Source organism: Portunus trituberculatus, chromosome 45 (genome assembly GCF_017591435.1).
Source record: "Portunus trituberculatus isolate SZX2019 chromosome 45, ASM1759143v1, whole genome shotgun sequence".
Classification (NCBI taxonomy): Eukaryota; Metazoa; Arthropoda; class Malacostraca; order Decapoda; family Portunidae; genus Portunus; species Portunus trituberculatus.
The window spans coordinates 8297480-8312479 of NC_059299.1; the positions used below are offsets into that span (position 1 = coordinate 8297480).

Below are 15000 nucleotides of genomic sequence, written 5' to 3' on the forward strand. Positions count from 1 at the left end.
ACACACACACACACACACACACACACACACCTGAAGAAGTCCCGGTACACCTCGGGGTCGGGCAAGTCGTATCGGGAGATGTTCGTGAGGAGACTCATGCCCTCGTAGATGTTGTAGGAGTGAGGGTTCTCGATGATGTCCTCGGCCAGCTTGTGTTTGGAGGTGAGGAAACCTTTGTTCTTGAAGAAGGTGGTCAAGTAGGTGTCCACCATCTGGGCGTGGTTCCTCACGCGCACCTGCAGGGAGACAGAACGTGGGCGATTAGGTGAAAGCGTGGGTGGAGGCACTAAAGGGGCGTGTAGGGGTAGCGAGGAGTGACGTGTGTGTGTGTGTGTGTGTGTGTGTGTGTGTGTGTGTGTGTGTGTGTGTGTGTGTGTGTGTGTGTGTGTGTGTGTAGTGATTATGAGTGAGCATTTGGTGGTATTTGCGTGGATGAAGAGAAGTGATGGGCTTTGTGCGAGGAAGGGGAGCGATAGACCTCACGTGTGGGCGGGTGTTGTGTAGGCTTGTGAATGAATGTTTCTATGTGTTGGTATTATAGAGACACAGTATGGCCAATAAAAACCTCCGTCTATCTGCATATCGTCTATCTATCTATCTATCTATCTATGTGTCTGTTTCCTCACGGCGTGGCGGCGAGCGATGGCAATACGGTTCTCCACTCTCGAGTTGATAGCGCTGGCCAAGTCGGTGAGGAGAGCTTCCTCTTGTGCCTGGAGAAGGTGGAGGAGAAGGAAGAGGAGGAGGAGAAAGAAGAGAAGGGTAAGGAAGTATTAGTGAGGAAACACATTCTAAATAAATCCTTATTCGTTAAGAAATATATGACAAGTCTGTCTTTAATGAAATCTCTCTCTCTCTCTCTCTCTCTCTCTCTCTCTCTCTCTCTCTCTCTCTCTCTCTCTCTCTCTCTCTCTCTCTCTCTCTCTCTCTCTCTCTCTCTCTCTCTCTCTCTCTCTCTCTCTCTCTCTCTCTCTCTCTCTCTCTCTCTCTCTCTCTCTCTCTCTCTCTCTCTCTCTCTCTCTCTCTCTCTCTCTCTCTCTCTCTCTCTCTCTCTCTCTCTCTCTCATCTCTCTCTCTCTCTCACACACACACACACACACACACACACACACACACACACACACACACACACACACACACACACACACACACACACAATATTCCGACCCTTCTGTTGTTATCATTACTTTATTAACACCACGAACAAACAAACTTCCATATCATATTTTCTTAACTCATTTCCATCCCACTCCCACAATTTCACACAAGTTCTCGCGCTTGTATCACTGTTATCATTACATCATTAATACACATACTGTTACTCTTCTTTCCTTTATAACTTATTCCCACTCATGCACACACACACACACACACACACACACACACACACACACACACACACACACACACACACACACGAATTTAACCTCCTTCAGTACCATGACGCGCTTTCATATTCATTCTGTCTACTATTTGGTGATTTCAAAAAACTTCAGAAACTTATGTAGGGGTTAAAATAGTGAAGACTGTGGCCATTAATCTTCTGACTCCCATAGACCCTCCCTGATGTCGATAAAATGGTTTAATCACACACACAGTTCAAAGGTAGAAATGCCTCCTAGTATCGAAGGAATTAACCCCTTCAGTACCATGACGTGTTTCCCTCTTCATTCTGGTCTCTATTTGGTGATTTTATGGAGCTTCAGAACTCATGTAGGGTTTAAAATAGTGAATCTCCATAGAACCTTCCTGATATCGAAAAAACTCATACCTGAAATTCAAAGGTAGAAATGCGTCCCAGTACTGAAGGAGTAAAGCACAAACAAAATAACCTTCAACCCAACAAAGACAACTAGACAAGAACAACCACGTGGGACTTACTTGGAACAGCTTAGCAGGGGAGCTGGCGCGGTAGGGCTGAGAGGTGAAGGAACCGGCATAGACAGTGGGAGGGGAGGAGACACCCAGGAGAGGACTCAGGTTCCAGAAGAGACTGCCTTGTACCTTAATGAGCTCCTCCGCAGGTACCTGGTCAGCCTTGTTTAGCAGGATTCGTGTCTACAAGAAGAGGAAGAGGAGATATAGTAGTAGTAGTAGTAGTAGTAGTGGTAGTAGTAGTAGTAGTAGGAGGGAAAAAATATTGGTTTGGTGAATTAAATGTTTGGTTTTAAAATAGTTTTGGTAGAGGTTAGGTTAGTTTAGGAGGAAGAAAGAAGAGGAGGAAGAGAAAGGAAGGAGGAAGGAGGAGGGATTGGATTTATAGCCCTGAATGTTTGGAATAAAAATGAAGAAGGAGATGAACGTGGAGGAGGAGGAGGAGGAGGAGGAGGAGGAGGAGGAAGAGTTGGTTTTAGAGAATCGGATGTTTGGAGTAAAATTTTAAGATGAGTGAGAGAAAAAAAAAGTGAGTGGAGAGGTGAGAAGTTGTGACTAATTGAGAGAGAGAGAGAGAGAGAGAGAGAGAGAGAGAGAGAGAGAGAGAGAGAGAGAGAGAGAGAGAGAGAGAGAGAGAGAGAGAGAGGTGGGACAAATGATGATCTCTTCCTTTCTCTTCTCTCTTTTCTTTCTTCTCTTCTTTCTTTTATCCCTTCCTCCTCCCTCCCTCCCTTCTTTACTCTCCCTATAGATTATCTCTCCCTTCATTCTTCCTTTCCTCTCACACTTTATTATTCTCTCCCTCCCTCCCTCCCTCTCTTCCTTCTCTCTCTCCATCTCTCCTTACCTCCTATCTCTTGTCATCTCCACTCCTCTCCCGACATCTGTTACTCTCCCAGCGTCTCTCTCTTCCTCTCACACCCTCTCACTTAGTCTTCCACCATCCTATTGACTCCCTTCTTCCTCGTCCCTCTCCCACCATCACTCTCCCACTCTCCTCTCCCAGTTTCTCTCTTCTGTTTTATTTACTCTCCCAGTGTCTTAGTCTTTCTCGTTTTTTTTTCTCCTAGTGCTTGCTTCTCTGTCTGTCTGTCTGTCTGTCTGTCTGTCTGTCTGTCTGTCTCTCTCTCTCTCTCTCTCTCTCTCTCTCTCTCTCTCTCTCTCTCTCTCTCTCTCTCTCTCTCTCTCTCTCTCTCTCTCTCTCTCTCTCTCTCTCTCTCTCTCTCTCTCTCTCTCTCTCTCTCTCTCTCTCTCTCTCTCTCTCTCTCTCTCTCTCTCTCTCTCTCTCTCTCTCTCTCTCTCTCTCTCTCTCTCTCTCTCTCTCTCTCTCATCTCATTCCGTTTTCTTTCTATCACCTTTCCTTTATTTTACTAATTTTCGAATGTTTCTGAATGGGGTGTGAAAGAAAATGGGTCTGTTTTATACGGAGGCGTGTAGTTCTGGAGGAGTCTTGCACCCTTCCTTCACCCCCCTTCGCGTTTTTGTATCGGCAAAGTCAGATTTTTAAAAGAGATGGAAAGGAATTGGTTCTCAAATGGAGTGGTGGATGCACAGAATAGACTCAGGCATCAGGTTGTTAGTGCCGACTCATTAGGGAGGATTGAAAGAGGATTAGATAGGTTTATGGATGGGCGGAGATAGTTTAGCAATGGTTTATACAGCGAAGGTTACATGTACGCGCCATATATAGAAACGCTTCGCTTTTTCACCGTGACCATTTTCAAAGATGACAGAATTCTAAAGCCGAGTTGTAATGAGTATTTGTCCTGTTCATTATGCAGGAAACTTATTAAGGCGTTACTAGAATCACAGAAAAAGTGGAACCATGCGTCCTTTGGGGTCCGAGGGGTCTCCAAGCGCATGGGTTCGAATCCTGTCCACGGTCCGAGTGTAGGTTGGGCTTCCTCACTCGGGGCAATGGTTTCCTAGCGGGTGGGCTTTGAGATAGGAGGTACCGCAAAAACTATCCCCTTTAGCCCAGAAAATTCCGTGAAAAGCCCACGTGATGAATATGAAAAAAAGAAAAACTAGAGTCCTTTGAAAATAGTAACGGTGCGGCGTGGAAGTGTTTCAGAATATGGACCAGAAGAGTTTCATGGCTTCTTGCAGCTTTCCTCTTTTTATTAATCTGTTTTCGTTTTATTTCTGTGTTTCTGAAATTCTCGTGTTCTCGTGTTTCAGTTTATCTGCCTCAGTTTTTTGTTCTTTTTTTCTTCATAACCCAACCTACTTTCCTCTTTATACTAACGTTTTCATTTTATTTATGTTTGTTTCTGAAATTCTCGTGTTCTCGTGTTTCAGTTTATCTCTCAATTTTTTTCCTCATAACCCAGCCCACTATGTCTTCCCAGTTAAACTATATTCTCTCTCTCTCTGTCTCTCTCTCTCTCTCTCTCTCTCTCTCTCTCTCTCTCTCTCTCTCTCTCTCTCTCTCTCTCTCTCTCTCTCTCTCTCTCTCTCTCTCTCTCTCTCTCTCTCTCTCTCTCTCTCTCTCTCTCTCTCTCTCTCTCTCTCTCTCTCTCTCTCTCTCTCTCTCTCTCTCTCTCTCTCTCTCTCTCTCTCTCTCTCTCTCTCTCTCTCTCTCTCTCTCTCTCTCTCTCTCTCTCTCTCTCTCTCTCTCTCTCTCTCTCTCTCTCTCTCTCTCTCCTAATACTGCCTGTTCACCTCATATTTGATCATCATAACCCACCACCACCACCACCACCACTACTACCACTACTCTACCCTCCTCACCTGAGCCTCGCGTCCTTTGAGTTGGTCCAGCACAGCCTCCATCTCGTAGCCGGCGTCTAGTTTGGTGTAGTCGAACATGACCAAGATGAGATCGGCGCGGTCAATGAACCACTGCACCACGTCATTGAGGGGGTAGATACGCTCCCCGGGCCTCCTCATTTCCAGGATTCCCGGTGCCTCCACGAAGGTCACCTGTAGGAGGATTGTGCACCTGATGATCTATCTTTCCTGGTGTGCTTGGGTGTAAAAGTGGGGTGTATTGGTATGATTTTGTTGTTTTTCAGAGGTTTGGAGTGTATTTGGGTGTGTCTTGCGAGTGTTTTCAGTGTTTTCATTCTTGTTTTGGTGTCTTGGGATGTGCATGAGTTATATTTGGGTGTTTTGAGACAGTATTTGTGTGTGTTTCGCAAGTGTTTTGAGTGTTTTTATTCTTGTTTTGGTGTCTTGGGGATGTGCGTGAGTTATTTTGGGGTGTTTTAAGACGTTTTGTTGTGTTGTTGTGTTTTTTTGGGTGTTTGTGAAGGGAAATTTGTGGTTTCAAGGATGTGTGAAGCGAAGCATGTATTGGACTTGAGGGGAAGTGGAAAGGAAGGGTGAGGGGAGAGGAGAAGAAAAGGGAGAGAAATGTCTTGCCTAAGGATAAGAGAGAGAGAGAGAGAGAGAGAGAGAGAGAGAGAGAGAGAGAGAGAGAGAGAGAGAGAGAGAGAGAGAGAGAGAGAGAGAGAGAGAGAGAAAACTATTAAAAAGGTGGCATTATAAAGCTTTAAAAACATACACATACATATATATCGTGCAATTTGTGGCTTAGCATTATAATCCTGACATAATGGAACACCGCCACTTGTTACCCTACCTTCCCTTTACCTGTGTTATTCAGTTAATTAGCAAAACTCACGCTGTACAGGTCAACACCACACCTGGCCACCTTATTAGTTCACCTGTGTTAATATAGCCTCGTTTTTGTTGTTTTTCTTTCTATTTTGATGAGAATGAAGAAAGAGAAAGGGGAGAATATTGGGAGAGGAATATGAGAGAGAGATAAGTGACTGGAGGAAAGGAATTGGATGGATAAAGAGAAGAGGAAAAGAAAAGCGAAATAGGAGAGAGAGAGGTAACTGAAAAGGTGAATAAAGAAAGCAAAGGGAGAACAAGGAAAGGAAGAGAAAGAATAGGGGAAGGAAAAGAGGAAAAAATAGGAATAGGAAAGGAATAAGAATGGGATATATTGTAAAAAAAAAAGTGACTTGAAGGAAAGGGAAAAAAGAAAAGATGAGGAAGAAGACGAAAGGAAGAAAAGAAGAAATAGGACAGAAAAAGAGTAAACGAGGGAGAAGTAATTGATAGATAAATAAAATAAGAAGGGGAAGAAGAAAAGGTAAGAAAGAGAGAAGACAAGAAGAGCCAATAGATAAACACTCATTAATATTCTTATCGTAACTTATTTTTATAGCGAAGGAGGGAGAGAAGAGAAGAGAAGAGAAGAGAAGTGAGGAGGAGGAGGAAGGAGAAGAGGAAGAGGAGGAAGAGTTTAATGGAGGTCGTTTATATTGATAGATAAATAAATAAACGGAAACAGATTAGACTTCGCTTGGCTGGGCTGAAGAGGCGAGCTGCTGGGAGGCGAAGTGACGGACTGGAAGAACTGGAAGGGCTGGAAGAAGGAAGGGAGAGAGAGAGAGAGAGAGAGAGAGGGAGGGAGGGAGGGAGGAAGGAGGAAAGGAGGGAGGAAGTAGATAAGAAGGAGAGAGGAATAGATTTAGGCAGTGTCTGGAGAGCTGGAAGAAGTAATGGGGGAGAGAAAGAAAAAGGGAAGGGAGGGGAGAGAGGAGAGGGAGAATATGAAAAATGACCTGAGCATTCCATAGTAGTACTAGTAGTAGTAGTAGTAGTAGTAGTAGTAGTAGTAGTAGTAACTGCAGTAGTAGTCACCATTGGGAACCGCAATTGCTGGGGACCATAACAGTTGGGATAGTAGTAGTAGTAGTAATAGTTGTAGCAGTAGTAGTAGGAGTAGTAGTAGTAGTAGTAGTAGTAGTAGTAGTAGTAGTAGTAGTAATAGTAATAGTAGTTTTTGATGTATTTTTATGAAGGGAAGAGAACCAGCCAAGGGCAAAAAAAAAAAAAAGAAAAGATTAAAAAAGGCCCACTTGAGTGCTGGCTCGCTACAAAGAGTAGTAGTAGTAGTAGTAGTAGTAGTAGTAGTAGTAGTAGTAGTAGTAGTTTTTGATGTATTTGTTGTTGTAACAGAAATAACCTATGCAAACTGTATTGATATTTCTGAATGACAATAACACCAGCAGCACAGTCGTAGCAGTAACACTAACAATCACAATTATGTATATAGCCTGGCCAGGGATGCTAGTGATGGAGGTAATAGTAGTAACAGCAATAACAGTAACAGTAGTAGTGGTAGTTGTAGTGATGGTGGTGGTGGTGGTGGTGGTGGAGGGAGAGGAGACGAGACGCACATACCTAACAGGCTACTGGAGAAGTCTGTTATTTCACCTTCCTCAGAAACCGATTAGGTATGCGCGCCTCGGACACCTTGCAGGGTCTTCGTCGCGGCGGGTGGTGGTGGTATTAGTCCCCTGCATGCTGGGTTAGAAAGGAGGGTCTGGACTGGGCGAGTAGGCGAGTGGGCGAGTGAGAGCTTTTGGCGAGTAATTCTTCTCTCCAGCACCGTCGACAGTCTCATATTTGGCTTACATAAACATGCTCCTCCATACACAAATTTTAGCTTTACATTCATTCATTCATTCGCATACATGTCTTGGTGTGCACACATGCTCCAGTGGGTTCATGCATTCTGTTATTCATTCATACACGTCCACATGTACATAAACATATACACATACACACAGACACGCCCGTTTCCCCTTTGACCATGCACACATGCAGTCTCATACATAAATACCTCCACACACACACACACACACACACACACACACACACACACACACACACACACACACACACACACACACACACACACACACACACATCCTTACATGTTACTCCCTCTCTCTCACAGACACATACAAACATACATATATAATTGTACATATACAAAATGATGATAACACACATACATACGTACAAATGAGTATATATGAGTAAAGGTATACATAGATAAAATGCATACACACACACACACACACACACACACACACACACACACACATGATTAACAGCACCAGAACAACAACAACAACAACACCAGCAGAACACCACCAAAACATTTTTAATAATAACCAGATGCAAAACAACAAGTAACCAAAGTGAACACAACAAAACACCATTTCATAACACCACTTCATTAACAACATCAGATTAGCGGAGGGGAAGGAGGCAGAAAAAAGGTCAAAAGAAGAAGAAAAGAAGAAGAAGAAGAAGACGAAGACGCAGAGAAAACACTACAATTAATCTTACCTTCTTCAGTAGAGGCTCACGTAGACTCCTTCCTTGCATCTGGTCAACGAAGTTCTGTCCAAATTTCTGAAGGGACTTAAAGGACCAGTCGGCGCTCAAAGCTGTACCGTCAAAATCAGCGTCCCTCTCTCCGTACTGAATCACGCGGAACACACCTTGGCTGGGGGGCGCGCCTGTGTGTGGGTAGAAGTGGGGGGGGAGGTGTTAGGTAAGGGAGAGAAGTAAGAATGTAGGTTCTCATAAGTGTTGCAGGTGATTTGTCTGGTTATTGTTTGTGTTTTAGTTCATCTCTCTCTCTCTCTCTCTCTCTCTCTCTCTCTCTCTCTCTCTCTCTCTCTCTCTCTCTCTCTCTCTCTCTCTCTCTCTCTCTCTCTCTCTCTCTCTCTCTCTCTCTCTCTCTCTCTCTCTCTCTCTCTCTCTCTCTCTCTCTCTCTCTCTCTCTCTCTCTCTCTCTCTCTCTCTCTCTCTCTCTCTCTCTCTCTCTCTCTCTCTCTCTCTCTCTCTCTCTCTCTCTCTCTCTCTCTCTCTCTCTCTCTCTCTCTCTCTCTCTCTCTCTCTCTCTCTCTCTCTCTCTCTCTCTCATTCCTTGATGGTGTGTACATCAGAATATCGCTGGAATCATGAAGGAACTCTAATAAACTCAAATTTCCACTTGAGCCTGTTGGAAGTTGACATTTGGACTATTGGGAGTATTTTCAGACGATAAATGGATGGTTTGTTTAGTTCTCGTTGCTTTTTTTCTCTCAATGGTGGTGCTGTTTTTATCAATATTGTCCCTGGAATCGTCAAAACTCCCTTGAAAATCATTCTAAAATTCTACTTGAGACTCTTAACCCTTTCAATACTAGGACACATTTTTACCTTGAGATTTGTGTACGATCATATAATTTATTTACATTAGGAAGGCTCTATGGAGGTCAGAAGATTAATGGCCACAGTTGTCACTATTTAAATCCCCCTGTGAGTTTCTGAAGCTGTATAAAATCACCGAATAGTAAGGAGAATAAATATGGAAAAGCGTCATGCTACTGAAAGGGCTAAAAATCACGTATTTAATCTGCTCCATCAATAATTGTTTTACTACATTTGAATTTCCTCATTTGTTGTATGTTCCAATTCATCAACACTGTAAGAGAAACTGCAAGATAGAAAAGAATTACTGCTATCTTACGTCAGCGCCTCCACCACCCATCTGTCTTGAGGGCTTCCTGAAATCTTCCTATTTCTATTTATTTTATTTATACCATGTGCGCTTTTCACGGGAATTTATGGGCTGAAGGGGATACTTTTTGTGGTACCTCCTATCTCAAAGCCCACCCGCTAGGAAACCGTTGCCCCGAGTGAGGAAACCCAACCTACACTTGGACCGTGGACAGGATTCGAAACCGTGCGCTTGGAGACCCTCGGACCCCAAAGCACGCATGGTTCCTCTGTACCACGGCGGCCCCCTACTTATTGTCTATTCAATATCATCCCTACTGTAAAAGAAGCTGCAAGATAGAAAAGGAAATTACCACTCCTCTCTTTCAGCGCCTCCGTCACCCACCTGTCTTGAGGGCTCGCCTGGTGTGCTCAATTCCCAGCAGGTAGTTGATGAAAGTAGACTTGCCGGTGGAGTAAGGCCCCAGCAGGAGGACAAGAGGAGTGCCGAAGAGCTCTGCGTCAGATACGTGTCGGTTAGAGATGTCCTGGTACTTATACAGAGTTTCCAAAGGCACGATGGTTGATTCATAGACCTTCTTCAGTTCCTTCAGGGTCACGTCAGCGATAGGGTTGACGCGAGAGGCCACATCCTTGGACACCTCGTCTAGTCCAAGAATAGCCTCCAGGTGGTCACGTGAGCGCAGACCGGTAGCCTTCACGATTATCTGAAGGAGGCGGTGACGAAGGACTGTTAGGGTTTGGTGTGAGGTGCCCCTAGGAAGGCTTTTGTTTAATGGTGTAGCGTGCAAAGAACGGGCTGCCATGATGTGTTGAGGGTGGGAGTGATGATAATGATAATGATGGTGATGGTGATGATTATACGCTCTCAAACAAGTACATATATATATTTCTTCGCCTACTCCTACTACTCTTACTCCTCCTATTCCTGCTCCTACTCTTACTCTAACTCCTACTCCTCTTCCTACTCCTCATCCTGCTCCTACTCCTACTCCTACTCCTACTGCTACTGCTACTGCTACTGTTATTCCTATTTCTACTACTACTACTACTACTACTACTGCTACTACTACTCTTCTACTATTCTATTTAACCTCTACCTTTGTCATTAAAGCAGTCTTGTAGGGGAGCAAAACATATGTTACTGTTTGCACCCCGTACCATTTTTCCTTCTCCTTAAGTTGAAGAAACTAACCTAACCTAACCTAACCACTAAATTCTGAGACATCCTATTCTTTTTAAGCAAGAGGGGAAAGCTGACCAAGAGCAACATAAAGTAAAAAAAAAAAAAAAGAAACGGCCCACTTAGTTCCCAGCTCTCTTGCAAGTCCGAGAGAGTTGACCGAAAAAGAGATAAATGTCTTGAAAAATTCTACACATCTTACCGGCTCCTCCTCCTTTGGTGCAGGCGGCGCAGGAGCGGGTGCTGCCTTCGGTGCTTCCTGCTCCAGTACCGGCTTCCTGGGGGCTTGGGGGACATCAGCTGGTGGGGGGCTAGGAGCTGGGGGTGCGGCAGGAGCTGGAGCTGGACCTGAAGGAGATAACAGTGGGTAAGTATTGACAAGAGGCACTGGGTTGGTGGTGGGAGAGCCTTCTGAGCCTTTGACTTTACTATCTGTTTGTCTGGGGAGAGTGGAAAGGGAAAGGTGAGGAGGAAGTAGTGGTAGTGGTACTAGTGGTGATAGTGGTGGTGGTGGTGGTGGTGATGGTGGTAGTGGGTTAGTGTATAAAAGTCTACGGTTGTGTGTGACCATGTTTCATTTACTTGAGCTTGTATATTCTCTCTCTCTCTCTCTCTCTCTCTCTCTCTCTCTCTCTCTCTCTCTCTCTCTCTCTCTCTCTCTCTCTCTCTCTCTCTCTCTCTCTCTCTCTCTCTCTCTCTCTCTCTCTCTCTCTCTCTCTCTCTCTCTCTCTCTCTCTCTCTCTCTCTCTCTCTCTCTCTCTCTCTCTCTCTCTCTCTCTCTCTCTCTCTCTCTCTCTCTCTCTCTCTCTCTCTCTCTCTCTCTCTCTCTCTCTCTCTCTCTCTCTCTCTCTCTCTCTCTCTCTCTCTCTCTCTCTCTCTCTCTCTCTCTCTCTCGGGTGTGCAAGGAGGGAAGGAAGCCAAGGAGGAATGCAAAATTAATCATGACAAACATTGGTGTTGGATATGCGAGGGGGAATGAAAACACCACACAGGGAGGGAGTCTGGCCGAGGGAAGAAAGACGAAGGGAAAAAAATTGCACTAAATCACCACATTTTTCTCCTTATTAATGGAACGGGTATAGAAAACAAGAAATGTGTAAATAGATGAAAGAAATTATATGTAAAGTTTGTGTTTATTCGTGTAGAAGTGGAAGATTATAAGTTGTTTTATGAGTTAAGAAGGAGACTTTCTGAAAATTGATGAGTCGAATGTAATAAATACTGTACCTGGTTTTTGTGTATAGAAATTTATAAAAGAAAGAAAGAGAAGTTGTTTATATGTAAAATCTGCAATTATTTCGTACATTAAGACCCAAAATAAAGTTAACGCTTCCTTTTACACTTAACCCCTTCAGTACTGGGACGCATTTTTACCATACGTTTTGTGTAGGATTAGATCATTTTATTGACATTAGGAAGGGTCAATGGAGGTCAGAAGATTAATGGTCGGAGTCTTCACTATTTCAATCCCCCATATGAGTTTCTGAAGCTGTATAAAATCACCAAATAGTAACCAGAATGAATATGGAAAAGCGTCATGGTACTATAAGGGTTAAGATACATATATGAGTTTCTGAAGCTGTATAAAATCACCAAATAGTAACCAGAGTGAGTGTGGAAACGCGTCATGGTACTAAAGGTGTTAAGATACAGACGTAAAAGAGCGAACACTTCGAATTATGAATACCACAATGCACTCTTTAAAAACACAAACATAAAACAACACTACTGCCTCTAAACTAGGAAATGTTACTGGGGAAGACACAGGGTAGTTATAATATTGATAGGTAAAGATGGGAAGGCACGAATGTTACTGATGATAGCGATGAGATGAGTGTAAAGAAGATGCTTGCTTGACGAGATAGTAAGGTGATGTGGACAAATATTGGTTTTCCCCTCACACCTCCAGTCTCGCTTTTTCCTCCTCCTCCTCTTCCCTTCTTCTCTTTTTTGATAAGTTTTCGTTCATTTTCCTCATCTTCTTCTCTTCCTCTCTTCTTCCCCTTCTTCTTCTTGCCCTTCCCGTCTCGTTTTTGCCTCTTCTTCCCTTTCTTTTCATGTTTTTCCTCGGCCTGTTTCTCTTCATCATCACCATCATCTGAGTCACCACCATCATCCTCAATGCCTTCTTCTTCTCTATCATCACCTGCATCGTCATCACCATCGTCATCATCTTCATCCTGTTCCTCGTCACCTTAATTAGGGGAAGGGTTACAGGTAAGGGAAGGAAACAGGCCACACATTTCACACCTATCCCTGAATTTAAAGGGCTAGAGATTAAAGGATTCAAGACTTTTAAACCAACAATGCAAGTCCCAAGTCATTGTTGCTTTAGGGGAATTTTAAGGGTGTTTTTAGGTGCCAGCTGTGATGTGTTTTGTTGTTGTTGTTGTTGTTGTTGTTGTTGTTGTTGTTGTTGTTAGGGCTACAATGATCTAGTAATTCTTATCACCCAATGTTTGTTGTTGTGAAAGTTTTCCCTATTTTTATCCCTTTGTTTCCTTTTTTCCCTGAGCCAAAAGGGTTTAGGGTGAAGGGAAAATGTTCAAGTGTGTGTGTGTGTGTGTGTGTGTGTGTGTGTGTGTGTGTGTGTGTGTGTGTGTGTGTGTGTGTGTGTGTGTGTGTGTGTGTGTGTGTAAGTCAGGAAGCCACGCACACACGCACACTGGCAAGCCTCACACGAACCTTCAGCTGGAAATGTAGGCTTGGCAGGCTTGGGTTCCTCAGGCTTAGCAGGCTTGGGGGCAGGCTCCTCCTTGACTGGCTTAGGGGCAGGCTTAGGTTCAGGTTTGGGTTCTTCCTTCACTGGCTTAGGAGCAGGCTTAGGTGCTGGCTCTTCCTTCACTGGCTTAGGTGCTGGCTTTGGCTCAGGCTTTGGTTCTTCTTTGACTGGCTTAGGTGCTGGTTCTTCCTTGGGCTTAGGTGCAGGCTTTGGTTCTTCCTTGACTGGCTTAGGTTCAGGCTTGGCTTCTGGCTCGACCTTGGGTGCTGGGGCAGGCATGGCAGGTTTGGGCTTGGGTTCTGGCTCGGCTTTAGGTGGTGGGGCAGGAACGGCTTTGAGTGCTTGTGCTGATGCTGGCTTCTGGTGCTCCTTGTGTGTCTGCCAAGGCTGGGCCCACTTGGGGTCACGCGGGGTGCCTTCCTTCACTGTTTCAAAGATCAGCTTCACCAGTCTGTCAAATGGTCCGCCCATCGCGCCGTACACAACCTTCTCCTCCTTGGCTTCCTTCTTCTCCTTCTTATCTTCCTTCTTGTTGGCGAACTCAGGGTGTGTCTGCCACGGCTGCGCCCACTTGGGATCCCTCTCCTTCACCTCCTGCACGGGGAAGATCAGACGCACCAGTCTGTCGATAGGTCCGCCCATCGCGCCGTACACAACCTTCTCCTCCTTGGCTTCCTTCTTCTCCTTCTTGTCTTCCTTCTTGTTGGCGAACTCAGGGTGTGTCTGCCACGGCTTTGCCCACTTGGGGTCTCTCTCCTTCACTTCCTTGACGGGGAAGATAAGTCTAACTAACTTGTCAATAGGACCTCCTAAGTCTCCATGGACGACCTTCTCCTCCTTGGCAGGCTTCTCCTTCTTATCCTCCTTCTTGCTGGCGAATTCAGGGTGTGTCTGCCACGGCTGCGCCCACTTGGGGTCCCTCTCCTTCACCTCCTTCACGGGGAAGATCAGACGCACCAGTCTGTCGATAGGTCCGCCCATCGCGCCGTACACAACCTTCTCCTCCTTGGCTTCCTTCTTCTCCTTCTTATCTTCCTTCTTGTTGGCGAACTCAGGGTGTGTCTGCCACGGCTTTGCCCACTTGGGGTCTCTCTCCTTCACCTCCTGCACGGGGAAGATGAGCCTCACCAGCTTGTCAATAGGACCGCCCATTGCACCGTACACAACCTTCTCCTCCGAGGCAGCCGCCTTCTCCTTCTTATCCTCCTTCTTGTTGGCGAACTCCGGGTGTGTCTGCCATGGCTGGGCCCACTTGGCGCTCCTCTCCTTCACCTCCTGCACGGGGAAGATGAGCCTCACCAGCTTGTCAATAGGGCCGCCCATCGCCCCGTACACTTTCTTCTCTTCCTTCTCCTTGACAGCGGCGGGTTTCCTCTGGTGCTCCGGGTGTGTCTGCCATGGCTCGGACCACTTGGCTGAACGTTCCTCCTTTGGCAGGCCGAACACAAGCTTGATGAACTTGTTGAAGATGCCAATGTTCTCTACGGGTGCTGGCTTGGGCGTGGGCGTGGGCTTCGTCTCCTCTTTCGCTGCGGGTTCTGTTGAAGGAGAGAAGGTGTGAGGGAGAGTGGCTGTGTGTGTGTGTGTGTGTGTGTGTGTGTGTGTGTGTGTGTGTGTGTGTGTGTGTGTGTGTGTGTGTGTGTGTGTGTGTGTGTTTTATTCACCACGGTCGTCTGCTGGTTACCCAGCCAGTCTTTCCCTACGGAAAGAGCTCAGAGCTCGTAGTGACCGATCTTCGGGTAGGACTGCGACCACATCACACACAACTCACACCGGGAAAGCGAAGTGTGTGTGTGTGTGTGTGTGTGTGTGTGTGTGTGTGTGTGTGTGTGTGTGTGTGTGTGTGTGTGTGTGTGTGTGTTTCTGTCTCTTTGTATCTTTTTGTCTCATTTCTCT

The 15000-nt window shown here is 45.4% G+C and overlaps 1 protein-coding gene across 3 annotated transcripts in view; it reads right to left on the reverse strand.

The window, feature by feature from the left end:
- The window catches only part of LOC123519440 (titin-like), a 42895-nt gene that overhangs the window by 10571 nt on the left and 17324 nt on the right, over positions 1-15000 (reverse strand). For all 3 annotated transcript variants that reach the window (XR_006679011.1, XM_045280737.1, XM_045280738.1), the window contains exons 5-12: positions 13068-14642; positions 10585-10730; positions 9585-9906; positions 8039-8211; positions 4610-4801; positions 1882-2058; positions 627-713; positions 31-236 (exon numbers count right to left, since the gene is read on the reverse strand). Coding sequence is in view for 2 of the 3 variants with exons in the window: in XM_045280737.1 (XP_045136672.1) it covers positions 31-236; positions 627-713; positions 1882-2058; positions 4610-4801; positions 8039-8211; positions 9585-9906; positions 10585-10730; positions 13068-14642 (2878 nt within the window). In the remaining variant the exon portion in view is untranslated. The remainder of the gene's footprint in view (positions 1-30; positions 237-626; positions 714-1881; positions 2059-4609; positions 4802-8038; positions 8212-9584; positions 9907-10584; positions 10731-13067; positions 14643-15000) is intronic.